The sequence below is a fragment of the Thunnus thynnus genome, chromosome 18 (assembly GCF_963924715.1).
Source record: "Thunnus thynnus chromosome 18, fThuThy2.1, whole genome shotgun sequence".
Lineage (NCBI taxonomy): Eukaryota > Metazoa > Chordata > Actinopteri > Scombriformes > Scombridae > Thunnus > Thunnus thynnus.
This window is the reverse complement of record NC_089534.1, coordinates 28,359,369-28,386,690: the sequence shown is the minus strand read 5'-3', so window position 1 is coordinate 28,386,690 and position 27,322 is coordinate 28,359,369. Positions and strand designations below refer to the sequence as shown.

Sequence of the window (27,322 nt, the reverse complement as noted above, 5' to 3'; positions counted from 1 at the left end):
TCCTGACTGTTTGAAAAACTCATGTGCTTTATGACAAATGCTGACCAGCTGGTCTCACCCAGCTAGCAGCTCATCGCAGGTCCGAAAAAATCAGACCAAACTTTCAAATAGGCACTATTTGGATAAACTGACCACATATTGGAAATCTAAATGGTTACTTTCTTGCCTGGAAAAATTTTTAAAACTTAATAAAGTGACATATTAACAGTCAAAAATTACAGAGATGTATCTGGCGGTGATAGGCTTAATCAGCATTGTGTGAACTTGATTGTCAAGGGCTTGAATGTAACAGATGTTCATTTACATGTAAAAGTCCTGCACTCCAGCTTTAATTGATAAAAACAAGGGATGATATTACTGGTGTGCAAGTTACTCCAAAGTTCTTTGACACAGACTTAACATTGGTACTAAGTGAACCAAGGGAAGACTGTATTTGTAATTTATGATGTTCTGGATCAAAGATCAACACCTCTGTTTTATTGCTATTAAATTGTAGGAAGTTAGCTGCTATCTAGTCCTTGAAATTGTATAAACAGTAATGCAGTATGGTTATATTGTTCAGTTCATGTGGTTTAAATGAGAGTTAGGTATAACGGTGTATCATCAGCGTAACTGTGTATCATCAGCATAACAGTGAAAAGAGATGTTGTGTTGCCGAATGATATGTCCAAGGGGTAACATGTACAGTCAGAATAAAATTGGTCCAAGAATACATCCTTGAGGTAGTCCACAGGTGATGCTAGCTGTTGATGATTTAAAATCTTGGATGGAGACAAAAATGTCTTGTTTTCCAGGCAAGAGGAGAACCATTCCAGTACAACTCCAGTGATTCCTGCCCATTTCCTCAGTCTCTCAGTAAGAATTTTGTGCTCTGTGGTGTTGAAGGCTGCACTTAGAGAGAGCAGAGTCCAGAGTCTGTAGCCAGTAATAAGTCATTTGTCACACAAAGGAAGAATTTTTCAAAGACGTAATTGTTATTTTTCCTGAGTGGCTCTAGAAGTTGTGTCATTACTACATTCTCTAATATTTTTAACATAAACGAAAACTTAAAAATTAGCTTTAAAAATTAAAGTTTTGTATATTAAGGATGTTTTAAGGCTTTGTTTGTTTTCGCTGGACTCATTATTAAGATAGATTGTACTCTGCAGCAGATTGTGTTCAGTCGTACCACCAGGCAGCTATGACCACAGTTACTTACACTGCAGCAACATCTGACTCACTGCACAGTGATTCTGTGTGTGGGACAGTGGAGGTGGGTTTTCCCTCGACTTTGTTTGCTTCTGCGGGGAGGTTGTGTGCTTATGTTGTGTGCCCTGTGGTGTTTTTGTTCACTCGCCTGAATTGTGTGTTTTGTGTCCACAGTATGGCAGAAGCCCCCTGCACTTGGCTGCCTACAAAGGCCACATTGAGGTTGTGCGTATCCTGCTCAAAGCTGGCTGCGACCTGGACATCCAAGACGATGTGAGTAGATGCATTTGTCTGTCACCTGCGTCGGCTACGTTTCCACTTTTCAACCACTTCCAGCCTGTGCTTCAGCCTTGATTGATAATTACCAGCGGACTACTTCTGTTTTATTGGAATCATTGTATACTTTCAATTATTTTTTAACACAAACACAGCTGTAGTCTAATGACCTCTAGTGGCCTTGAATGGGACTCTTTGGACTGCCCACTCGTGGGTTTGCCCTCAGGATGCAGGCCCCCCTTCCCCACAGATAGCGATAACCCAGATCTCTGGCACTGCCAAATTCACTCTCTGTGGTCAATGAGCTCCGCAACAGGCTGCAGTCCATCCTCCTCGACTGGAGGGAGCAGGAGCTGCAGACTGAGGCAGGAGGAGGAGGAGGAGCAGGAGGGGAGAAGACAGTGGAGGAGGGCTGGGAAAGAGCCTGAAGGATCAGGGAGAGTGAAGGAGGTTAGCCAAACCTGCTCCTACTGAACCAGTGGAAATCTGTCCCCCCATCCTTCCTTCCCTGAAACTCAACTCCTCCACTCCCGCTGCTGCGCTCGGCTCACTTCTTATCTATCTTGGAATGGCCGACCCTCTCCTCTTCTCCTCCCTCCTGTTTCTCCTCTTTCTCTCATGGAAATCATTGCTTATAGAGCTCTCATGTCAAAGCTGGCCTGCTAAGTGTCACTCACCACTAATCTGCTCTGTGTGCAGGAATTCCATTTATGGCTGAGCATAAATGTGAGCTGAAGCTTTTTCCTGGGACTGTACGCTGTCTGTTCTGCTTTCATATGCTTATACAAACTACAGTGGACTCCTAACAGTAAAGTGTTTGAGTTGAACTGCTGTGGTTGGTTTAACTGCTACATCGGGACCATATTATCATCATCACTGCTTGAGTCAATAACAGCTCTGAGCTACGGGATACGTGCTGTGCTTATTAAAAAAAGAGCTTGCAAAGCCGTCAACAGTTAAAGAGATGGTTCGTTACTATATATACTATTTTAAATATACTGTACAGTATGTGCAACAACAAGCTTTGTTGTGTTGAGTCACTGATGCTCAGTGGTAGAAAAACTTGTGTAGCACTGAGAGCTGAATATTTCATACTCTTTAGCTTATTAACAATGATGAATGATGCTGAAGGGTGCATGATATAATTTAGTTGTTGTAAAATTAGATTAAAATCATAAATGTTGCATGTCTTTTTAGCAGGCCCACTATTTCACTGGTCATACCTTTAAACTGCATGCAGAGACATAGGAAAGGCATCTAAGAGTTTTTTTGTACTCTGAGTAAAAAAGAATAAAACTAAATATAACAAAACTATCACTCTAAAGAAAAAGTTCAGTATTTTTGGAAATACATCTTTTGCTTTCTTTCCAAAGGTGAGATTAGAAGATCAATGTCAGGTTCAGGTTTGTCATGTACAGAGCTGGCCCAGCTTAAAGACTGGAATCAGGGAAACTGCTAGCCTGGATCTGTACAGTCAAAAATACACCTGCCAACACCTGTAAAGCTCATTAATTAACATGTCATGCTGTTTGTTCAATCTGTTACCCAAACAGAAAAATAAAAACGAAAAAATAAAGTTTGTGGTTTTAGGCGGAGTTATGTGTTGGAACTATTTCTTGACAGTTTATCCATCCGCCCGTGCACTGTCTGTGCTAGTTTTGGTGGGTGAGTGCAGGTTTTGGTTTTGGTCTCTGTCCAGACACGATGGTAGCAAACATGGCAACCTCATTGTGATGTCAAGACTCTGTGATAATGCACACGGTCCTTGTTTCTCTGCTAGCTGTTTCCCTCTGCTTCCAGTCTGTATGCTAAGCTAAGCCAAGCTAGGCATGAGGTTGATATAGATCTCTTCATCTCACTCAGAAAGAGCAGGCAAGCAAATCAGTGTATTTCCCAAAATACTGAACTCCTTTAACTGTAAGTCAAGACTTCATAAATACGTAGATTAGGACATGTAGACCAGCTATCCATCTGTAGAAGTTTAAGCGTGTATTTCTTTTGAACAACCTATTGGTCCCATTAATGTGCAGTAACTCAGCTAACTAAGCTAGGCTAATTTCATTGACCATATCATTAACTAGCTTGCAGTGATATACAAAAGACATCTACGTGTTTTTTCTACTCAAAGTAAGCAGGAGTTCATATTCCTATTCCTTCAGGAGTGTCACCTCTGATGAATGAAAATCTTGTATCTCCATGTCAACTTTTCAACAACTGAAATGCTTTTTTTTAACAGAAGATAATTGATTTTAAATGAGATTCATGCACCTTGGTGGCATGAAAACGACACAGCAAAAACACTTTAAATTAACAACACAATAAAATACCAGACTGGGGCTCCAAGATTTTCCTGTGATGGAAATGTTTTTTTTCTGGAATGATGCTGGTTTTCATGTGATGTTTGTTTTGTTGTCGTGTTTCTGAGTGGTTGTTGTCCCGTATAATTTGTCAGTGTTTGTGTGTTTATGTTGGCAGGGGGAGCAGACGGCGTTACACCGGGCTGCAGTCGTGGGAAACAGTGACGTTATCAGCGCTCTCATCCAGGAAGGGTGTGCACTGGACAGGCAGGACAAGGTGCAGATCAAAAAACAGAAACATACATGGAGGCTAACGTCACCTTAATTACAATCAGTCAAAGCAACGGGGGAGTTTCAAAGCCACAATAATGACTGCATTAAAGCATCTGATAATCAGAGAGAAACCAGTGTGCCTGTAATCTGCTTAGCCTCATTCCACCATGAAAAGTAGTGTTTAGCGTCACAGAGAAATAGCAAATGACTTGTTCACAAACTTAGCCGGACCTAAAGTTTATGGATTATAAACATTTTACCCTGTTTTAATTGTGCTTTATGTCAGATTCCATTAACGCTCAAATATATAGTACATTGAATGTGTATTTGTAGTTGTTAACTCATGGTGTACAAAAATATTCCAGCCAGTAATACCATCACAGATTTAACAAAGCTGTTTTGTCAGAGTCCCGTTGCTTTACAGTCAACCACTTTTGAATAATCTCACAACAGTGCTCTTACATACACTGGAGAAAATCTGGAGAATAAATAGACCTTGCAGTTTGCACGCATGTCAGTATGGAAAAATGTGGTTGTTAATGCCTATACAGTATGGCAACAGCTTTCATTTACTGTCAGGGTTTCTTTTTTGTTCAACTATTTGTTGTCCTGAGTATTCTGCAGCTGAAACATGGCCAAGGTCACGTTCCATGTAGCACATTAAACAATGACTGAAGTCTTCATATCTTTAAAAAGAGTGAATTGAATTGAGTATTCATTGAGAGTTCATGACAAGGAAGTCCATATTTTGTACCTTTTGACAGTCATAGTGAACATGTAAAACATCCAAACTCACTGTCACGTTTAATCCAAATTTCAAGTAGAACCCACTATCAATGTACTGTCACTTCTCAAATATTTTTATTTTTTACTGTAGGATGAACCTTTATTTGAAACAGAGGTCTAATATCTGCTCCAATTTATTGTTGATTATGAAAGGGCATCATTCCTGTTTTTCCTGGAGAGCTTTTAATATGAAACGTCTGGGGGTTGAGTTTCATTGACTCAACAGAAATCAAAAGAAATGGCTAAATAGGATTAAATAGTGAATGAAAACAGTGGTTCTGTTAGAAGAAGAAACTCAGAGCAGCAGAGTGGTGAGTATGACATGACTCTGTTGTTGTGATGATTGAATAAGTGCTGTGGAAATATAGATATACTATTATATAACTATTATAGCACACTGTTATTTGAGACTGGGCTGTTATTTGAGACTTTACATTAAGTCGCTAGACTTAAGTTATGAAGGAGGAGGTTCTTCATCATTTTAAGTCCAGTGGATCAGTCTGTCTGTTGTTAATGTATCTTTCTGTGTGGTTTTCTGTTGTGCCAGGATGGCAACACGGCTCTCCATGAGGTGTCCTGGCACGGCTTCAGTCAGTCTGTCAAACTGCTGGTGAAGGCTGGAGCCAACGTTCACGCTAAAAACAAGGTGATTCTCAACTGAAAGAAAAAACAAATCACAGGAATACACATAGGACAATATACTGTGTATATTATATTATTTAGTATGTTATTATACTAATGATATGTTAGTATTTAGTTAATACATGTACTGAGACAGTATGTCTTGATTGGAGAAAATTCTACGACGATGCTGATGTCCATTTGAAACAATAAAAATATAAAGTTTGGAGCACACTGTTAAACATAATAATCTTTAGCTCCAGGGTTTTATTCAGAATCAAATGTTTTTATGCATCCCATATCTCCTAAAAACCTCTGTAGACACACACGCACAGAATAGCAGCAGTAGCATGACTGACATGACGGGTGTTGACATCAATGTTGGAATGTAAATACAGTAAAACTGAATGAGATAATAAAAATACACACGTAGTGCAAATGACATTAGTAAACATAAATAAACAGTGACACTCTCTCTTCCCCTCCTCCTCCAGGCAGGAAACACAGCTCTCCACCTTGCATGTCAGAACGGTCACGCTCAGAGCTCCAAGGTTCTTCTACTGGGAGGCTCCAGGCCCGACAGCAAGAACCATGTAAGTCTCCAGCAAGGCTGCGGTGGACTCACATGCCAGAGATAATGAGATGGATGCACTTTTTCAGACATAGACACATGAGGCATCTCTCTCTTCTTGGTCCTATAACACAGTAGTTTCTAACCTGGAGGTCGTTGGATTAATATAAGCGATCGCAAGATGATAGGACAGGATAGGACAACAGAAAAAAACATATTTCTGACACACAGCGCAAAGTTGTTTGATGGGCATATTGTGGACTTCCTGTTGGATTTAGGTCAGGGGTGTCAGTGTATGATTTGTAGGTCTTGATGAGACGAATAATTGAGTTTTGGTTCGATCTCTCTACGACATTCCTACGGGCCATAGCGGCCATATTAGATATGTAGGTGGCGCTATAGAGCACATTTTGGCATTTCGGGGGATAACTTTTACATTTTACCAAATTTTTCACCAGACCTGATGTGCGTGCCAAATTTGGTGAGTTTTTGAACATGTTTAGGGGGTCAAATTTAGGGTTGAAGTGGCGTAATAATAAAGAAAGAAGAAGAAGAAAGAAACAAGCCCCTTTGGGGCTCAGGCCCTAATGATGTGACTTAGATTAAGGTAAACTAATGATGCCTGATAAATTCAAAATTAATCTGAAAGGAAACTGATTTAATCTGCAGATCGTATTATTAGTTGTGTCAAAACTATAATATTTAGCAGTGTACGTAACATTTTAAGCTCCGTGATTGGATGTTTCTCGCTAAAATGCACCTTGGGAGTAGTGTCTGCAGGCTTCTACCTTCAACTTCTTATTGAAGAACCAGATAAGAACCAGAAAAGTTCCTCACATTTCCCAACTCTATTGTCAGTACTTGGTATGTGGCACACGTAAATCAAAGGTGTCAGTAATTACATGTGCAGCTGTGTTTACCCTGCTGTCACACTGTAGCTGCTTCCCAGTCCACAAGCTGAATCCTACATTTCAAACAAGCCAACAGCAACAGTCTCATTTCTAAGCCTCTTTTAAATGCGGCCAAGAAACACAGCCTCCTTATTTCTGAATTTGGAGGACAAAACTGGCACAGGCCTCCCACAATCCATTGTTTACTGGTAGAATGTTTAATGTAGCATTAAGGCAATCCTCAACAGCTTGTAAAGTCAGGTAATATCACATGACCATGTTATCAGGTAAATATGTAACATGAAGTAGACCAGTGTCTGTTTCCTTCATTTACATCCTTGTTTGTATACATCATCTGTTACTGTCATGATCTTTTCTTCTTCTGTTTTTTTTCCAAGTTTTCAGTCTCTTCATGTAAAATTCTTTTTGAGAACAAACTTATGTATCTGTTCATATCCACCTGCTTTCTATTATCCAGCGGCTTTGAAACCCAGGATGACGCTCTGCTCTTGGCAGTGCGTTGCTGTTACTGTTTACATGGCACACAAGTCTCTTAATTATGAAACGCTGCATGGTACATTTGCACTTCAAACATAAAATGCAGCCTCACAGGGAAGCTGTTGTTACTCAGCACAAAATCAATCCAGGAGGAGGTTGTCAGTGGTGGATCACAAGCAGCCGTCCTCAGATGCACTTATGTGATGACACTCGGCCTTCAATATTTTAATACAGTGTGATGTTTGTGGCAGGTGCTCACACACACTTTCATTAAGTCTCAAATTCAATAACATAACATAATAGAAATACATTTGGCTCAATTTTAGTGTTTAAATTATTGATTTGTTCATTAATAAGGATTCAGGCCAAAAAAGCATTTCTTGTATTGATTAATCTGGGTTATTTTTTTAGATTTGTAAATGAATTTTTTATTTGTTAACAACCCAAAACAACCCAAAGTGATGCATGTATGTATGTATTTATTCATTTATTGATTTATTTTCTCGGACCAACAGTCCAAAAAAACCCAGTTTAAAATGACATGAAACAGAGAAAAGCTGTTAAAATCAGGAGCAGCACTGTCATCAACTGATTTGCTTTGAACAGTTCATGGAGAAATCTTTTCAGGAGTATGAGGAATATTTTAAAAGTAGGTTGTAGGTCTATATGTTTCAATACTGTTGGGTAATTAAAACTAAAAACGTATGAATTTATCATATGTTTGAATGTAAAAGCCTGTCAGCTAATGTATATTAAAGTGTGTGTTTATCTCTGAAATTCAGTGGAGTCAAATTATAATTCTTAAGAACCGCTGCTGTAAATGTTGAACTTTTTTTCTTAAGTGTTACTTTACACTTCTGCTGTCAGGTTATAACAGACCAGCAATCAGTCTATGAATCAGCTGTCTGACCATCAGCAGTCATGTGATGTCAATGTGCTGAAGTGCTGAAGGTGAATTCATCTTATCTTGTGTTCTCCTTTGAGAAAAAAAATCTATATTTTATCATGTTTTCTTGTTTTCAATCATGGAGAACATTAGCTTTCTTACATATTTATTCTTTCTATTACAAACAAGCGCATATCTTGTGTTGCATCTTGGCTTGTTGAGCAAGCAAAACATCCACTGGATAAAAGGTGCACTGCTGCTGTCAGTTTACAGGCTCGGAAGCACATTGACCAACTTAAAAACTTCAAATGTCAACACTGGTCAGTTAAGATGATGGATGGTTGGGTTCTTAACAGGGAATCCATTCTGCTTATTTCCAGCTCCATGTTTTTATTCTGGGACTCCATAAGAGTAGCTTTGCATGATTTACAGTTCAAAAAAACTCCTTATTTATCTTATATCTTATCTTCTACTGGCCCTTTGACCACATTTACTATGAACATCTGACATTGTAACATTACACACTGTATGAGTGAAAATAAGGAAAAGCATAAAGCTTTAAACATGAAAACACTGCTGACAGCACAATCATTTGAAGCTCCAGTTAGCAGAGCAGGTTTATTTGGTGCCCCTGCTGGCTCAGCTGTCAGTCAAACATTTTCATCAGCTCACACACTTAGAGGCTTGGAGAGTAAAAGGAGCACTAGTGATTTTACTTCAAGGATCTCTTTTTTTTCCTTTCAGGAAAAAAAATATTAACAATAAACTTTAAGATGATATTTGATTGCAAAAAGGGATGATCCATTATGTTTATGGTTGTCATGTAAATTAATTTGTATAATATACAGAATCTAATAATGATTTACATCATCGCATGTCATTCAAAAAGCACTATAATGTATTTTCTCTTTGTGCTGAGACATATTTTAAATGTTATATTTTTCCAGGCAGGGGATACATGTCTGCATGTAGCGGCCCGTTACAACCATGTGGCTATGATCCGCATCCTGCTGGGAGCCTTTTGCTCCGTGTCAGAGAAGAACCTGGTGAGTTACCACCTGAACAGAAGAATGACCTCTCAACACCAGCTGAATACTAACCATCTTGTCTGTGGTTATTATATACAGTAGTAGCCACTATGGAATGTGACTACTATTGATTGGAACTTTTAGCTAATGTTTAAAAAAATCTGTCTTGAAAAAGTGGCTGGCACATTTTTGAATTCAAAAGAAAAAGTTCAGTTTTCTGCTGAAATAGATGCACAATTCCTCCATAATCCCAGCTGTTAATGTGAGATCCATATTCAGTGAAAGCAGGGATAGTTGATTTGATTTTGCATTGTGCGTCACTCTGCATGAGATCATCTGTTTAATGCGTAGGACTTAAATGTTCATACAAGCAGCAGATGTCTTAAAGATATAAATGGTACACTCTCACACCACCACCTCTTGTTCCTTGTGTGTGTGTGTGTGTGTGTGTGTGTAGGCTGGGGACACACCGCTACACGTGGCAGCTGCTCTGAATCACAAGAAGACAGTACGTCTACTGCTGGAGGCAGGAGCTGACAGCCGCATCTGCAACAATGTGAGCGCCTGCAGCCTCTTTCTACATCATTAATGCAGAAGAAGTGTTTGTGCACTCACTTTGCCTTTTCTTCATCTTCAGCACACATTACTGTTGTTACCAACCTCCTTTTAAGTATGCTGTCCCCGCTTCCTGTCGTCTATTTAAAGCTGCACTAGCCAACATTACACATTGGTGATTCCATGCGGCAGAAATCGGTTGCTGTTTGTACTCCAGAATCCTGTATTGTAATGTCAGGAATACAGACATTACATACAGAGAATATTTGTCTGTTGCAGTGTCAAAAAGATTTGATAAAATAATAGAACAAGTGAACAAATAAAGGCAGATGATTCATAAAAACACTGAAGGGTTGTACAACAACATACCTATTTTTTTCCATTGCTGTTAAGCCATTATCAAGTAAATTCAACGCTAAATTTTACACTTTTAGCAACAAAAAGAGGGACTTTGGCACTAAAAAGACAGTAATGTTGAAAGATATCTACTTGATTTGACTTATTTGGATGCTGAAGCTTCATATTAGCTTCAGATTAACTTTTAAAAACATTTTTGCACAGAAGGAGGACTGTGGATTCTGTCCTCCATCACCTCCACTGTAAGTGCATTATGAAAGGATCTCTTTAATGGTCAGTGTGAACAGGAGGAATGCTCATGGCAAGAAAACCCTGTTTCAAAGTTTATTTGGGCCCCTGACTGTTGTTTTAAGACAGAAAAATTGTGTCCTTTAACATCATTTGGGGGGAAGAGGCAGTATGGAAGTGATGGAATTAGTGCCGTGGAAATGAACATTACACTGAATTAATCCAGACAAAAAGTCAGCATGGAGGAAGTGTTGAGCTAGCATTAACTGGAGATCAGGTCAACTTAGAAATAAATGCCTGTTTCTAATATAAACCTGTCCCAAATAAAGATTGTTTCTCTCTGCCACTGAGGTAAATAAAGACCTGGCCACTTAATTTAAGGTATTTAATAAAAAAAAATGTTAAAAGGACAAAGTGAGAGCAGCTTAGCGGTGAGTATAATGTGACTCTGTTGTTGTACTGATGGAATTAGAGCTTTGTAAATGTATTTGATACTGAATTAATCAAGTCAACAACTAAACATGTACGTAAGTAAGTATAAGTGTTGAGATTGCATTAACTGGAATTAGAAATAAAAGGCTTGTCTGTTCCAAATAAAGGCATTCCATTGAGTTCAAAGGCCCAGTGGCTATTTAGACATTTACACTTTTCTCTTTACTCTGTCCTCTAAATCATGTGTCGTCTGTCTGTGTGTCTGTGCAGGCAGGTCAGACAGCTTTGGACCAGGCCAGAGAACACAACAACCCAGACGTGGCTCTTCTCCTGACCAAAGCTCCACAGGTAAAACCAGTAACTGCCAGTCTGTCCAGTACAGGCCAGCTGTAAACAAAACTCATACTTAGAGATACATCTTTATGCTCATACTCTGTTAGAAGAAGAAGTGCATTGCTGTACACTGTCAGGGTATGGACTGTTGGGACACTGAAGCTGACTGCTTGGTATTTGTTAAGCATCTATAGACATGTACACTGCCAGTCAAGCACTTGGACACGTACTCATTCAAGGGAATAAGAAGTTGTGTTCAAACTGTTGACTGGTTCTGTACATGACTGATGAGACCACACACTTAATATCTAAAACAACCAATAAGCATTATATTTAACTCCAAAATCAATTTACACAGTCCATATATCACTGCAGATGGTGAAGACGTGCCTGGAGAAAGCGGTGTGTGTGTGTGTGTGTGTGTGTGTGTGTGTGTGTGTGTGTGTGTGTGTGTGTGTGTGTGTGTGTGTGTGTGTGTGTGGCAGCCACAGCGACACAAAAATGATATGAAAACTAATTAAAATCATACTGGTGATATATGCACAGTATTAGAAGATTTTTATCAAAAATCTACCACTTTGTTCTCCAATTCTTTAAAGATATTTGATGTAATCTTGAATTTCTTGGATTATAATGTCATTAGTTAGTTAATGTGGCTGAGGTAAAAAGGAATCGGTATATTCAGGGTTAATATTGGGGAAAGGAAAGCCAGACTTTCCAGAATCCTGCCACCTGCCACATCCTGGTATCATCCTGGCATTTCAGCAGCTCCACAACTGACCATGACCGAGTGTCAGTACATGTCAGTATCATACAGCCCGGCCCTCTCCTCTCTGTTCACAGGGTTGGGAAGGTGATGGTGACACAGCGGATCACATTTTTATTTCAACAATAGATAAAAGTCATAAATTCCAGATGTAACTGGTGAAGATTTTAGTTGTCTTGTATCTTTTAAAATTGAAAGGTGCTTATGGAATAGTTCTGGATGACTACAAGCACAAACACATGTAACACTGCTGGTTTGAATGTTTATGATATGAAGTGAAATGAAATGTGTGAGAGGAATCATTATACAATCTGGCTTTAATTCACCACCTCACCATCTGCATCACCAATTTACAGTCTCCAAAATCTTTATACGCATGGGTCAGAGTTTCCATACAGGTGTGCTCATTCTTCTGTCAGAACGTGTGCGTCAGCCTTATTTCAGCCTAACCTTTTTGTGCGTATGCAGCGGTTATGAATGACGTCACATGTCTTTTATTTCCCTTCAATTTGAGAAAATGACTAAATGCATTTAATGCTTTATTGCACTTACCATTTACCAGTCTTAACACATAAATGAGAAAAGTGTTTTGACCACCTCATTCTCCTCAACACATCACTTGTTACATTAGAGCACACACACTTCTCTGGGCTGTGTAGTAGTCAGGTATCTCCTACAGAGTGAGACAGTGTCCTCAGACAGTTGAGGAGATGTCAGAGTCTTCCTCTGTCAGATTATTTGCAGCAAGTTTCCTTCACAGAAAAGCTGAGAAGGAAAGAATTTATTATCTACAGTATGTCCATTTTATAATGATCATTTTGTCTCCTGTGTGTGTTCAGGTGCAGAGCTTTGTGCGTGGCAGGAGCTTGAGGAAGAGGAGAGACAAGCTAAAGGCAGAGGGCAGAGCTCAGTCTGTGCCCAGAGATGAGATGCTGCCCTGTAAGGTAAAGGACGTTTCAGAGCTGCTGTAACAAGTATTGTGTGTGTATCAAAGTCTGATATATCTTCTTCCTCTGTGCCATAGAGCTCCATTGTTGTCCACAAACTATTAAAAACACATCAATGAGTCACACTGTTGCACTGGGTGATATGTTCCTTCATCACCATAAACACACACTGTAGTTTATTGTGACTCAATCCCGCTGCCAGAAATACTCACTAGAGCCACTGAAAACAACAAATGCACTATTTCCTCCTGTTTGATGAAGTGTTATAAAAGTGCAGTGTCCAGGAGAGTAATGCATCGACTCACTGCAGCCTTATCCTGTAACAGTTTTCTCCTTGTACTGTATTTCCACTTAAGAAGCTTTAAGGTTTTTTAAAATCATCTTATTCCACATGGTTTGACAGTGTTATAAATATTCTGTACCAGTTCACTATCAGCTCTTTATTGAAGCTCTACAATGTTTACACTGAGTGAAATATGCAAACCCAAGACCATGTTTATTATGGCTCCACCATTCCATCAAACACATCAAATAGCTGGGTATCAGTGCTGTATATTTTTGTCTGAAGTAGATACTTTCAACATTTTTTCTGTGTCTATTTCTCAATGTTGTGGATGCTTACATATTTCAAATGTCCTGGAAAGGTATTTATCAAACCCCTCCCTCTTCCTCTGTGCTTCCTGCAGGACAGTGCATCTGCTGCAGATGACACACAGAGCAGTGACCGAGCCGCCTGCAAACACGCTGAGGTGACCGAGTCAAACACCAGGAAGGGAAAGAACAGGAAGCAGAAAGAAAAGGTAGGTCCCTGAATCACCTCACTTTTGAAGGGTTAAAACTGTTTTGTGACTGGAGGTTGCCTGTCAAAAGATGCGGACGAGGAAAGGCAATGAGCAGCACTCTCCTCTCCCTCTGTCACTGTCAGAGGGAAGAGGTAGAATAATTACTAACCTCAGGTGTTGTTGATGTTGCAGCCATCATTGTCAGACCCCCTCCGCCGCAGAGAGACCAGGAACAGTGAAGCCTTTCACAGGAGGAAAGGCAAACTGCGAGGAATCTCGCCTCATGCATCCATCCCTCCACACAACTATAAGGCCTATCAGCTCTACACGCTGTACCGAGGAAAGGATGGCAAAATCATGCAGGTCAGAGCACTCACTGCCTCAACACTCACCTGGCTAGTCAGAGTAAATTCATGCCGTCTCTCAGTTATGTGTTCTTTGATATATACAGTACCAGTCAGAAGTTTGGACACACGTACTCATTCACTTAATTTTTTGTGTTCTTTTTGAAAACACTGAAACTATAAAATAACACATATAGAATCATGAAGTAAAGAAACCAAAATATCTTTAATGTTTGAGATTCTTCAAAGTAGACACTGTTTGCCTTGATGACAGCTTTGCACACTCTTGGCAATATCTTAACCAGCTTCATGAGGTCGTCACCTGGAATGCTTTTCCAACAGGAGGAGTTCCCACATGTGCTGAGCACTTGTTGGCTGCTTTTCCTTCACGCTACAGTCCAACTTATCCCAAACCATTTCAGTTGGGTTTAGGTTGGGTGATTGTAGAGGCCAGATCATCTGATGCAGCACTCTATTACTCTCCTTCTTGGTTAAATAGCTCTTACATATCCTGGAGCTGTGTTTTGGGTCATTGTCCTATTCAAAAACAAATGATGGTCCTACTAAGCACAAACCAGATGGGATGGCATGTCACTGCAGAATGTTGTGGTAGCCATGCTGGTTAAGTGTGCCTTGAATTCTGAATAAATCGCCAACAGTGTCACCAGCAAGGCCCCCCCACACCATCACACCTCCTCCTCCATGCTTCATGTTGGGAACCATACATGCAGATACCATCCGTTCACCTCCCCTGCATCTCACAAAGACACAATGGTTAGAACCAAAAATCTTAAATTTGGAGTCATCAGACCAAAGTACAGATTCCACTGGTCTAATGTCCATTCCTTGTGTTTCTTGGTCCAAGCAATTCTCTTCTTATTGGTCTCCCTCAGTGGTGGTTTCTTTGCAGCAATTAACCATGACAGCCTGATTCACACAGTCTCCTCCGAACAGTTGATGTTGAGATGTGTCTGCTACTGGAACTCTAGGGAGCATTGATGTGGGCTCTAATCTGAAGTGCTGTTAATTGGAGATTTATGAAGCTGGTAACTAATGAGCTTCTCTGCAGCAGAGGGAACTCCTGGTCTTCTTTTCCTGGGGCAGTCCTAATGAGAGCCAGTTTCATCACAGTGTTGATGGTTGATGGAACTTTCAAAGTTCTTGAAATTTTCTGGACTGACTGACCGTCATGTCTTAAAGTAATGATGGACGGTCGTTTCTCTTTACTTAGTTGAGAGGTTCATACCATAATATGGATTACCACTGTAGTGGAATTAGGCTGTTTGCTGTATACCAACGTGACCTCGGCACATGATGGTCTCAAACACATTAAGAAGGCAAGAAATTCCACCAATTAACTCTTGACAAGGCACTCCTGTTCATTGAAAAACCATTCCAGGTGACCACCTCATGAAGCTGGTTAAGATATTGCCAACAGTCAAACAGTGGATACTCTGAGTCATCTAAAATAGAAAAAAATTGTTCTACAACGTAGAAAACAAAAGGAAAACCCTTGAATGAGTAGGTGTGTCCAAACATTTGATTGGTACTGTGTAAATATGTTTTTATTAAAAAACAGTCCACACACTGTTAGTTAGCTCAGTGAATTGTGAATGAAACATTTCTTTCACATAGACCAGATCAGATCATTTTCTTCAGGCACATACTGTACTTTTCTTCTCTGCTTGGGCAGCAGAAAAACACTAGCCTTACTACGTATTCACAATATTTTGCTCATCATGGATCAAAAAGCACACAAGTGATGAAATATTAGTTAAAAAAAAAAGCATCTTTTCACTTGATGCGATAAACATTGTGACAAGTGTTTTCACTGGCTGAACTATTGCTGAAATTGTGATAGTTAAAGAAGGCCCTCTGTGTGCCCAATAAAACACCTTTTAACAATGCTGCTTTTTCACAACTTACAATTTAGCATAAAAGACCTGTATGACGGACGAAACACTTGGATTACCTTGTTCCTGGAGTTTCAGTCTGTCTTTGTTGGACACACTAGCTGTATGTGCAGTGTTGTTGATGACTGCTGTGTGTTGCAGGCTCCTCTGAACGGCTGCCGCTGTGAGCCTCTCATCAGTAAACTGGAGAACCAGCTGGAGGCCACTAAGGAAGAGATGAAGACCGAGATCCACACTGTGCAGGACCTAATGAACAGCAAGATGGGCCAGCTGGACCGCAAGAACAAGCACCAGGTACTGTTCCTCTGCTCCACAGCAGAAACATTTACTGTGATGCACTTCTGGTTTGCTTTGTTTAGATGCACACTGGCCACATACAAGCAGAGCAGGGCTTTTCATTTGAAGTCACCTGGATCATAATTGGTTTTTGGTTGAGTTTTGGTATGGTGTCATCCAGAGAGGTCTGTAACTTCAGCTAGAATAACACTCTCACTCATGATGAACAGCAGTTTGCTTGAAGGAGGACACACATCTGTATTTTCATGTGTCTTGGTGTTGTTCTTTGGTGCCAACAGAGCTTGAAAAAAAGAGTGCACACCATGACTTTTAATAAACTGTGGTGATGTTTTGCTGAATGCTGAAAGGTGGTGTAAAAAACTGGTTCCCTGCTTACTTATGACCTACTTTAACTACACCAAGTTCAAGGCCATTACCACGAAAATAGCCTATGAGGCTGAAAATGTTCTGAGGCCCTGTATTAGTCCACGAAGCAGGGGTTTGAAACCTGTGATTTAGAGCAGAGAATGAAGGAGTCTTGCACCAGACCAGCTCCCACCCCGCTGGGTGTGTCACTGCCCCGAAGGACAAACCGGCAGCTGCTGGTCCTGCTCGCTCACACTTGTTTGTTTGATTCTCTCCTTTTTAAAAGGAAAAAAAAATCTGATGCAGAAGGAGAGGTAACAGAAAAAGTTTTTTTTCTGCAGTAGATAAACTGAAGTAAAATAGATTGGTCACACCGCTCACAACTTAGTGGAAAAATGACCTGTGATTTTGAAGAGACCAGTTCTACCCAAACATTAATGGGAAATATGTTGAATTAAACTGGTAGCCTACTCCTCAATACTTACACCAGTTACACAACACAGACAAAGTCCTGCTTTATTGATACTGTGTTGTAAACAGTGTTGTAAAGAGTACTCCACAGATTTAGCATTGCAACAGCACCTAACATCTTTTGCGTGACAAGTCTTCATGTCACCGGCATTTGTTTGAGTTCAGATTGCATCTAGAAAAGTAGCTACACAGCAGAGGTCAGCTGTTCTGTTCCCTGTGCAGTTGACTAGGTGGAACATTAAAGTAACAGTGCAGGCGCTTTGGCTTCATCTCCCTCTGGAGCCACTACACATTCATAATACATGTGCTCACAGCTTCTGATAAAAGTGATCTATCAGATTGCATGCAGTCACTCATGCATGTACTATGAGCATCACTGCTGCCTGAGAAAATACAATCGTGGATGTAGGCAGGAGCGCATAATCGACAACATCAAAACAACAACAGGGATAGGTATGTAGGCCAAAATACAAGAGATGAACATGGGAAATCAACCTGGAAGAAAACAAGACTGTTGACTGCTGGATGACAAGACACTGAGCTGGAGTGAAGCTGTTCACATCTGGTTTCAGATGTTGAAACCTGGCTGCAGGGACCGGCTGCCATTCAAACACAGGAGCATCAGAGAGGTTCATCACTGACGTTGGGTGACAGGGACTGACTCTCAGAACCTGTTTACACCTGACATTAACATGCGTCTCAGGTGATCCAATCACAAGTGGACAGCTCTAATTACGTCTGTTCACACCTGGTATTAACATGCGTCTCCACATGAGTCTTGAGTGACCACTTGTGATTGGATCTCACTTCCCCGCTCTGAGTAAAGCAGGCTCCTCCTGATAAATCCTGAGCTCCATTATGTCGAGCAGTGCAACAAAACTAAAAACTGTAGTTATCAACTTGACAGGACAGAGGAAACTATCCAGAGGAAACAGAATTAAACTTTTAGCTTCCGGAAATTTTTTCTAGCCAGATAAGTGAAAAACAAGTTATTTTTTGGTTTTGGTTTCATTTCTATTCCAGTTGTAGATTTGAAGAGGTAAACAGGTTCGGGGAACGGAGAAAACAGGAAAAAACAGGAGGTGGATTTTGTTTTTTTAAGTCACATGAAAAATGGAAAAACAAAATAATGCATTTCTTTATCCTGTTATCAAACAAGTTGAACACAGCTTTGGATGGAGGGTTCTGTGCCTAGTCTGCTGGAAAATAGAGGACGTCAGTTGAGTAGGCGGTCCTTTAATGTGGCCAAAGACACATTGTGTTCACACTGCTAAATGAATGTGGCCACATGCAGCCAGACCACCTCCAAATGTGATCAGATCTCAATGTGTCCTCAATGCATCTTGGGTGCGTTCACACCTGTACTTAGAGCTGTCCTCTTGTGATGTTAATGTTGGTGTAAACAGGGCCTCAGTCTGTGTTCCAGTTCATCCCAAAGGTGTTGGATGGGGTTGAGGTCAGGACTGTGCAGGACATTCAAGTTCTTTCAAGTGACAGGAAGTGAAGAGAAACAGGAAAGGGACCAACACAAAGCTAGAAGAACACTATTGTCTAAAAAAGTGGATGGGTGGTAATAAAGTCTGCAATGAGTGTGTAGCCGCTGGGAATACTTGAAAGAATGCAGTAAAACTAGAGAACATGTAGCAGTGAATGACTAAACAAACCCTGGCTGCTTTCATATGTGTGATCTCTGTCAGATCCGAGCTCTTGATAAGATGACAGTGGAGAGAGTGTCAGCAGAGAGGAGCGAGTGTGTGCAGAGGATCGAACAGAAGGCCATGCAGGAGAGACTGGAGACAGAGAAGAGACAGGTAACACCAAGCAACAACAGTCAGCTGTGCAGCTCTCACTGTTTGCTTTCTTTGCTTTGAAAGGCCTTCACAGGTGGTTCTCATTGAAAGTGGTTACTGCATCCTTCTTGCATGCATAATATTCCAAATACCAACTGAAACTGTCAACATAACTGCAGGGAAAATATAAGCCAAGATGCACTTGAAACAGAGGAGAAGAAAGGACAATGTACAACAAATGTGACATGATAATATAAGTACGTGTGTGTGCTGTGTTGTGCTCTTTAAGCAGGCGTCCCTGGTCAGTGAGCTGAAGAGCTGGTGTCTGTCCAAGCTGCAGAACATGGAGGGTCGTGTCACAGGAGACCCCAGCAGCACCAAGCTGCAGCGCTCCTCCTCTGTGGCAGAGGGCCTGAACGATGCAGAAGGAGCCGGCCTCACCGTACTGCCTGCCACCCAGGGAGGCAGCTCCCAGTGCCTGGAGCTCCAGAACAGCCCTGCACTCCTACACTCCAGCAGGGCCGAGGCCAGCGTAGCAGAGGGCGGCTCAGCCAACCATTACTTTGTGGTTCATGTGGAGAGTTCTCCAGGTACGTCCTCAACTATCAGCTCATCCAACCAGATCTCAACAAATATATCAACATTTACATTCTCATCATGCACACACAGACTGAGTCCTAAAAGCTCTATTCACCCCACCTGCTTCCACATCACATGACCCCAGAAATGAGACTGTTAGTGAGTGTTCAAATACCTCTCAGAAACTACTACTACATTTAGAAATCAATACATCATTTATAAGATACAGTTTGGCATTTTTCACTTTTTTGTTATTGGACTGTATTAGTGGAAATCATTTAAAAATGGTCAAACTGTTTTACAGGCCATGCTGGAGTACAGTCATTTATAGTGTCCAACATATTCACAGGAAGCTGTTTGTTGTCAGTTCAACTAAACAGTTGTGAAAATCATTCATGAGGAACAAAATGTAAAATTTCAAATTAAATTGTAAAAAAGTGTTGTGGATCTGAGTTCGATTTTAGAAGCTAAGGTTTGTAGTGTTACCAAGAGGTGTCACTCCACTGTCAAAAGGTTTTCTTATGATGAAAAACATGTCTGAATATGAGGCTATCATTTCTTCATTATACTAGCTTATGACTTATTTTGCAGTGGCTTATGTAATTAATGTTCTATAATTGTAAGAGCACTGTCATGACTCTTGGAAGGAATAACAATGCTGCCAGAGTCAACCATCAGCAGTGAGCTGTAGATAAGTCATGCTTGCAGAGTCCTACTGCATGCTAATGATGAGGAGACTGGGTGATGCTGCTTAGTGGTTACAGTGGAATTGAATGTGTTTTGAACGTTCAACAGATGGTGATAAGGCTCATAATGCTGACATCACCTCTCCTGCAGCAGCCAGGAGCCCACTCATGTCTACCCAGGTGGTTCGTCCAAAGGAGCGCACGACGATCTCTGCGAAGCCTCAGGACCTGCAGGATGTGGACTTGATGGTGTGCGGGGTGAGCGGCAGCAGGAGGCACAGGGCCAGCAGTCTGTCTCCGGCCACAGAGCGCCGCTGCAGCAGCAGCAGGACTGACAGCAGGCTCAGAGAGAGGGAGCGAGGCCGGGACAGAGGGAAGCACCACAAGAAGCATTCACAGGGCAGGACTAAGTCCAGAGGGGCCGCAGGGGTCAAGACCCTGGAGGTCTTCGGAGACCAACCCAGCGAGCCCTCCTTCGCTCAGGAGAAGGACAACATGCACGCTCTGGAGGTGACACAGTACTTCTTCGAGGCGGTGTCGACGCAGATGGAGCGCTGGTATGAGAGGAAGGTGCAGGAGGCTCGCTGGCAGGCAGATCAGAGGGCTCAGGCCGACAGAGCGGCGCTGATCGAGAGGATCACATATCTGGAGGACGAACTCCGCATGCTGAGGACTAACAGACATGATGACTGCTGACACACCTCATCTGTCACTACCTGGCTGGAGAACATACAGGCTACACTCCACTCTGTCAACTGCCATTTAAACAGACTGTATAGAACTGATAACTTCATTATTTCCAGGGCTGTGGGGCTGGATCCACTCAATCATACCATAATGGAATCCAGGTATCCCAGTTTAACAGACGCCTAAAACCAGTTCCATGTTGCGGTTACTTTCCTGCTGGTAACTGGAGATGTGTACATACAGTAGTGTAGTAATGAGGCAGCTGTGCGTTGTAAATAAACCAGTAGATGTAAAGCTAGATGTCAACAAATTGATCTAATGTGCCATTTCTAGTAGCAAACATGTCTCTCATTAACATACATGATGTGTGGAAGGAAACCACAGTGACAGCTGGCTGGATGGAGGGAATCACAGCAACATAAGCTTTTTGTTGTCTCTATGCTGGAATCAGACTGGTAGTAGGTAGAAAAAGGTGCTGAAATATGCATTTTATCACTGTGTCTTCAGTAACCATGAGGTCTAGGGAAGCTGCAGCCCTAATCACTCTCTCTGTCTTTCAGTCCTGTATAAAGCTTGTTGTCTCTTGACATTCTTTCTTCCTCAACCACTTCTCTCCTCTGCTGTATTAACACTATATGACAGAAGTAGCAGTCCGGGTGAAGACGTGCCTATCCAGGAGCGACTGTGATAAAACTGCAGCTTTTCTTCAACTCTGCCGGTGTGCAGGACTCAACCAGAGTTGACTAACTAACGTTCATAGCTCAGTGTAACAGTTTGCATCACAGCAGCACGTCAAACAGGGCCTGCATCTAATGTAGGTGTGTCTGTGACTACACACCTGCAAAGGAAGACCTGTTTATTCACACACACACACACACATACACACACTTTTCTACGTAAATCACATGGGTGCTATATTTTCCATTCAAACGTCAAATGTTGCTGGAAGTTGAAGAGTCTGCAGCTATGATATAAGATTACTGAATTATTTTTGCATGGATTAATATTTAGTTTTGCTGCATGGCCTCATGTGTGGAGTCTGGAGTGTGCCACTACAATAATTACACTCTCACAGTGTTTCAGTGTTTACATCTAATCAGTTTAGTGAATAGATCACCTTATGAAAAAGCTTATAAATTACTATTTAATGGTGCATTAATAAACTGAAGTAAAAGTAAAATAGTGAAGTAAAATCAGGGATATTATCATATTTCTTTAATGATTGAATATGAAAATGAAATTGCAAAAATACATTTTAGAATTTGTTTTTAAATGCTACTCTTTGGTATTCTGTTGACTTATTAGTCCATCTCATAACTCATGTGTCTCCTGCTTTAACATGTAGTTTCCATTGTGCAGCTTCAAAAAAACACACACATACAGGTGCACTGACCTGCATATGAACAGTGTGTTGAGACGGTGACTGGAAGAGTTTACGGTTGTTCCAGCAGCACACTCCAGCCTCCATAGATGTGATCTACAAACACACGATGGCCTCAAGCTAAAACACGCTGTCACACGTCAGTCCTCACTGCCATCCAGCCAGATGTGGAGGTTTGTGTAGCCGCTGTGTAATTATAGTAGCTCTATTTTAAAGTCCCCTTCCACTCATAATGTGTTTTGCTTCTTGTTCCTTCAGTAATGTTTGAGCTTCATTGTACAGAATGATGTATGTGCAGAGTTTGTTTTCACATTTATCTGCTGAAAGTGGAAAGTTTCTCTCAACTCATTGTAAATGTGATTTTAGAACGGGCCACCGAGCATGATTTGTGTCATCACAAATAGTTTGGCTATTAGCTTAGCCAATCCTGGTTCAATATTCAACTTACACAAGTGTGATGTGGAAACTTCAAACCTCCAGTGCACAAACTATACACACACACACACACACACATATAATAGAGTTGTATGTTCATAGGTTCTGGGATTTTGAATGAGGGAGAAGATGTAGATGTCATTTTAAGGATTTTAACAAGATAATTTAACTTTTTTTTTTTGTGGAAAAACTATCTTACACATATATTCACAGTAGAGTATTGTGTGTATATACATCTTAAACATGTCTGGAGATCTTTAGCTCCAGTTGTCTTAGTGTCAGTGGAACGAGTTCTTTACTATCTACTTAACTGGACAGTGAGAGGTGATGCAACACACATACAGACTGGCTTTTCATACAAACACATTGACCTTTTGTTACCCAGCTGAGGATGTCAACACAAACAAGCCAAGTCCTGATCCTGAAGCGTTGACTAGCTGTAATCTCATCTCCCAGAATGCCTCCTGTCCGTCTTTACCTGTACAGATAGTTACACGTTGCATGAAGAAAGCTCAGAGTTGTGTTGCAGTATTATTATCTGCTGTACATTTGATCTAGTGACTGTCTGTTCATACATGTTGCTTAATTGGTCTTCAGTGGATTTAATGCACTCTGAATGATAACGCCAGAAAACATTTTTTATAAAAGAAAAAAAAAGATCATTCTGAATCTGTGTTTTCATGTTTTCCTGTTTATTACATATATACAATACAAACAAGAGTCTGTCAGATGAACTCAGGCAGCCTCACATGGTGATGAGTAAAAGATCTTCATCAGCAGCACAGGATGAGGTCAGTCCCATTAATCCAGCAGCCTTGAACCAGTATCCAGTAGTTTCAATCCATCCTGCATTGTTCACTTCCAGTAACAGAGAGCAGTCTGTGTTAACTCCCTGCCAACGCCAGAGACTTCTGAAGCTCCTCCAGGTGGTTGTTAGCTTGTGTGATCATCATCCGGATGGCATCCTGACAGAAAAATAAGATGACAAACATCAGTAGTCAACAAAGCAGAGGATGCTGGGAAAATAAATAAAACATCTTTACACAATCACCGTCTCAAAAGTCTATATTTAGTTTAAACATTGTGATTTTGAATAAATGATCATAACTTTCAAGCCTGTCCATTTAATGAGGCTCCCAAATCAACATTTCAAGTAAATTATTAACAGTAGTCATGAAAAATAAATAAGTACGTGAATGAAAAATGATTTTTGATCCAATTCACAAACTTTTCAAAAATCTGAAAATGATCCAAGTTTACCATCTTTATTTCTTTACTTTCCTGACATAAAGGAGCCCTGAGATAATAAACATGACAGTGTCTTCCCTACAAAAAAATCATCAATCAATCAATGAATCAGTGAAAACACTCATCTTCCAGGTCACAGGATATATATACTGTACAACTGCAAGACAATTAGCATCTCATCTGAAAAGCTTCTTCAGTCATGTGACGCCTGTCAGTCACAAGTGAAGAAACATCAACAAAGCTCCTGATGAACACACTGCTGTACGTCACTCAGCTCCTCATTCTGACCAGCAGACACCAGGGCTGATCCTGGTGTCCTGGTGAATAAAGTGAACACATTCTGACATGTTTACCTGGTCTGTGGCGGTTTTATTCCTCTTGAACTCGTCTCGCGCCCAGTCTCTGAGGTACTTCCTGTCTGTCTCGTCTGGTACCTTCCGTATGGTCCTCAACATGTTTCTGTAAATCCCCAAAACTTTCTGTCTCTGTAAAAACTGATGCAGAAACCACAAGACAGTTAAAAACACATTGACCTGATCTACCTTTGGACCAGGAATAATCAGTTTTAAGTGATACGATGGTTCCAACACAATCTGATTAGAAACAAAATATTCACATTCAGTGAACACACAAACTATATATATGTAAGTAATATATGTTAAACCTGCAGTCTGACCTTCAGTAAACAGCAGGTAAACACTCCGGTGAACTAAGCTGAAGTTAGCTTCTGATTCGGGGTTAAGGGGAAAGGTAATGGAAACATCAATAATGATATTTAGCGGCTGTTTTTTCGCAACTTACACTTATGAAAGAATGTTAGACATCGTAGCAAAAGTCTTGACGCTGTTTAAACACACGTTCACACCTGTGAAACCTGCATTTGATTATAAACACAGAAATATCATTGAAATCTATTTTGGTTTCATGAGAAAACAAAGGTTTCACAGATGAAACTGTTCAAACGGCGTTAAGGCTTTTTTGCTACGATGTCTAACTGTTAACACTCTTTCATACGTGTAAGTGTTGAAATAATAGAGAATCCGCCACTAAATATCATTATTGATGTTACCCTTACCTTTCCCCTTAACTCCGGATCAGAAGCTAACTTCAGCGTCTCCGGTGAACACACACACAGATAGAAGATTTAAACTCAATTACTTCACGGTAACGTTACACCAGACAGAGTAAGTTAGTAAAAGGACAGAAGTCTTCCTTGGAGTGTAAAACAGTGAAAGAGTACCAATGTTATTCAGGTGTAGAGCTTGCTAACGTGTTGCTACAGTCAGTCAAACACTGACTGTAGCTTTTAGCTCTAAACTACTTTCCCTCCGCTGCTGAGTGTGTTTACCTGTTTTAAAGACAGCGCTGCGACAGGTAACCTTGAACCTGCCATCTCTCACAGCTGTAACTGTGGACGGATGGATGTAACACCACTCGGTCAATAAGCCTGACGATCGGATGTTGTGACGGAAATAATACCGGCTAACTCACTATGTGTCGCCCTCTGGTGGAGAGGAGGACAACTGCAGGAACAGCCTGTAACAAACATAAAGACACCTGAGCAGCGGTGGAAGACGTCAAATCCTTCACTGAAGTAAAAGTGCCAATACAGCAATGTGAAAATACTCCATTATAATCAAAGTCCTGCATGAAAAATTTGACTTAAGTAAAAGCACATACGTATTATCAGCTCGATGTAGTTAAAGTATTGCAGTAGAAGTAGATGTTTGGTCCCTCTGACTGATATATTATTATATATGACATAAGTTCAAACTTTTGACTGGTACTGTATTTAACCCAGAATAGTTTAGGGATTTTTCTGCAATCACAAGTCAAAATGTCTTCTGTGAAAAGGGTCAATAAGCAGCACACACACACACACAGAGCAACCTTGTAAACTGTTTATTGTCAGGATCATTCGTGTCAGGGTTTGACACACGGATGCATTAAGAAACAACCTTTTAAATATGACCGATATGTTTGTGTACATGTAAGTCCACGTTACAAAACACAGAGGTGATAATAAACACTTCAATGCACATTTCATCAACACCTACCCCTAACGGACACAGTGACGAGCTCCCAGGTCTCGTTTAGCGGAAGTCACAAGTATGGATGGAAGATGAACACTGCAGATATGTGTCTTTAAACCACTAAAATGGGTTATACTGGGACATTTATCAAAACTGGAGTCTGCAGTCTCTGTGCTTCAAAGTGCATGAGAGCCGAATATCTGACGGAGCTGTGACTGTGCCTCTGATCCATCACCCCAACAGCTGAATCAGGTGTGAAGTGAGATGCGATACTGTTCTCCTCTCCAAGGCACATTATTGACTTCCTCCGAGTGTCAGTCATGACCATACCGACATGCTACTGTAATGACGTTAGGAAGTTCTTTTACACAAAACACAATCCCACAGCTCTGTACATCATCGGCGTGTGTTCACAATGAAGGTAAGTGATGGTAACACTGACTAAAACATCCACACAAATGTGAATCAGGGGTATAGTACACAGGGACAGAGGTATTTACTGACTTCACTGAGGTGGTTCACACACGAGGGAATCACATTTTTGTTTCTATCATTTCATCTCAGACGTGCAAGTTAAAGCAATCCTGGTTACATTACAAAAGAAACAGAATTCCCCTGATAACAAAGACAAAACAGCAAAGGTTGCTATCAAATTCTACAGTCCACTAAAATGACAGTAAAAATAAGAAAATAAAGGCACATGTACAGCGGCAAAACCGTCTTTTCTTTTTTGAGTCCTTCTGAGACGCTAGCAGCAGAGTGGCATTGTGCAGTTGGTTGCTGCCCACTTCTCCCTTCCTGAAAAAGATGGCTTCTCATTGGTCTACTGGTCGGCTGCCGTGACGAGTTCAAACCACTGCCTGAGTGCGTCGCTCAGCGTCTCTGGCAGGGCGTTGACGTCTCGCAGGATGACGTAGAAGGGGAAGGGGAACTCCTCCATGTAGGAGCGGATCTCTGGCAGTTCTCCCGGCCCTTTGAATATGGGCACCTTGATGTCCAGGATGGAGTCCTGCAGCACAGCACCAGGGTTTACTTACATTTACACACTTAGATTTAGAAAACCAAAAAAGGTAAAATTCTGTGTCTCTTACCCGTGAGTTGGGGTTGTCAAGTACCACGAAGATGACGAAGACGTTGGCGCTGCGTGCTGCCCGCACTGCTGCCATCACCCGCTCCTTCCCCTCCAGGAACAACCCCCTGCCATCAGACACGATGACCAGCAGCTGGGCCGTCTCTGTGGAGGGAGGTCAGACAGGAGATGTGGAGAGTTATGTGTCAACACTCAGGTAAAGTAGGTTTGTTTGCATGAGCCAACAGTGATGTCACAGTGTACTCTGGAGTACACTGTGAAATGAGGTGGAGGAAAACCAAAACAATCTAAAGAGGCTAAAAGGCTCTG

The 27,322-nt window shown here is 41.0% G+C and overlaps 3 protein-coding genes across 10 annotated transcripts in view; 1 reads left to right on the top strand and 2 right to left on the bottom strand.

The window, feature by feature from the left end:
- Window positions 1-23,304, top strand: part of ankrd6b (ankyrin repeat domain 6b) — a 53,858-nt gene extending 30,554 nt beyond the window's left edge. For 2 of the 8 annotated variants that reach the window (XM_067572656.1, XM_067572657.1), the window contains exons 3-16: window positions 1,363-1,461; window positions 3,940-4,038; window positions 5,368-5,466; window positions 5,936-6,034; window positions 9,234-9,332; window positions 9,772-9,870; window positions 11,157-11,234; window positions 12,825-12,929; window positions 13,619-13,732; window positions 13,907-14,077; window positions 16,113-16,265; window positions 18,782-18,895; window positions 19,164-19,464; window positions 20,249-23,304. In XM_067572656.1, the coding sequence (XP_067428757.1) occupies window positions 1,363-1,461; window positions 3,940-4,038; window positions 5,368-5,466; window positions 5,936-6,034; window positions 9,234-9,332; window positions 9,772-9,870; window positions 11,157-11,234; window positions 12,825-12,929; window positions 13,619-13,732; window positions 13,907-14,077; window positions 16,113-16,265; window positions 18,782-18,895; window positions 19,164-19,464; window positions 20,249-20,835 (2,217 nt within the window). In that variant the 3' untranslated portion in view covers window positions 20,836-23,304. Of the gene's footprint in view, window positions 1-1,362; window positions 1,462-1,496; window positions 1,915-3,939; window positions 4,039-5,367; window positions 5,467-5,935; window positions 6,035-9,233; window positions 9,333-9,771; window positions 9,871-11,156; window positions 11,235-12,824; window positions 12,930-13,618; window positions 13,733-13,906; window positions 14,078-16,112; window positions 16,266-18,781; window positions 18,896-19,163; window positions 19,465-20,248 lie in introns of those variants that run through there. The other 6 variants (XM_067572659.1, XM_067572655.1, XM_067572654.1 and 3 more) reach the window with 6 other exon arrangements.
- Window positions 23,305-23,313: 9 nt separating this feature from the next.
- On the bottom strand, window positions 23,314-25,392 carry lyrm2 (LYR motif containing 2). The gene is made up of 3 exons (XM_067572660.1): window positions 25,239-25,392; window positions 24,244-24,384; window positions 23,314-23,607 (listed from the first exon to the last, which is right to left on the bottom strand). The coding sequence occupies exons 1-3, from the start codon at window positions 25,281-25,283 to the stop codon at window positions 23,527-23,529; spliced, it is 267 nt and encodes an 88-aa protein (XP_067428761.1). The 5' UTR covers window positions 25,284-25,392; the 3' UTR covers window positions 23,314-23,526.
- Window positions 25,393-25,777: 385 nt separating this feature from the next.
- The window catches only part of mdn1 (midasin AAA ATPase 1), a 62,434-nt gene continuing 60,889 nt past the window's right edge, over window positions 25,778-27,322 (bottom strand). The window contains exons 101-102 of the mRNA XM_067572650.1: window positions 27,015-27,157; window positions 25,778-26,932 (exon numbers count right to left, since the gene is read on the bottom strand). Coding sequence (XP_067428751.1) covers window positions 26,747-26,932; window positions 27,015-27,157 — 329 coding nt within the window. The 3' untranslated portion in view covers window positions 25,778-26,746. The remainder of the gene's footprint in view (window positions 26,933-27,014; window positions 27,158-27,322) is intronic.

What these genes read in the sequence shown, in the direction of transcription:
- lyrm2 (XM_067572660.1), bottom strand. Translation starts at nt 25,283, where the DNA reads ATGGCAGGTTCAAGGTTACCTGTCGCAGCGCTGTCTTTAAAACAG. An exon ending in CAGCGCTGTCTTTAAAACAG is followed by an intron (nt 24,385 to 25,238) that starts GTAAACACACTC and finishes TTTCTGCATCAG; the next exon opens with TTTTTACAGAGACAGAAAGT. An exon ending in ATAAAACCGCCACAGACCAG is followed by an intron (nt 23,608 to 24,243) that starts GTAAACATGTCA and finishes TTTTTCTGTCAG; the next exon opens with GATGCCATCCGGATGATGAT.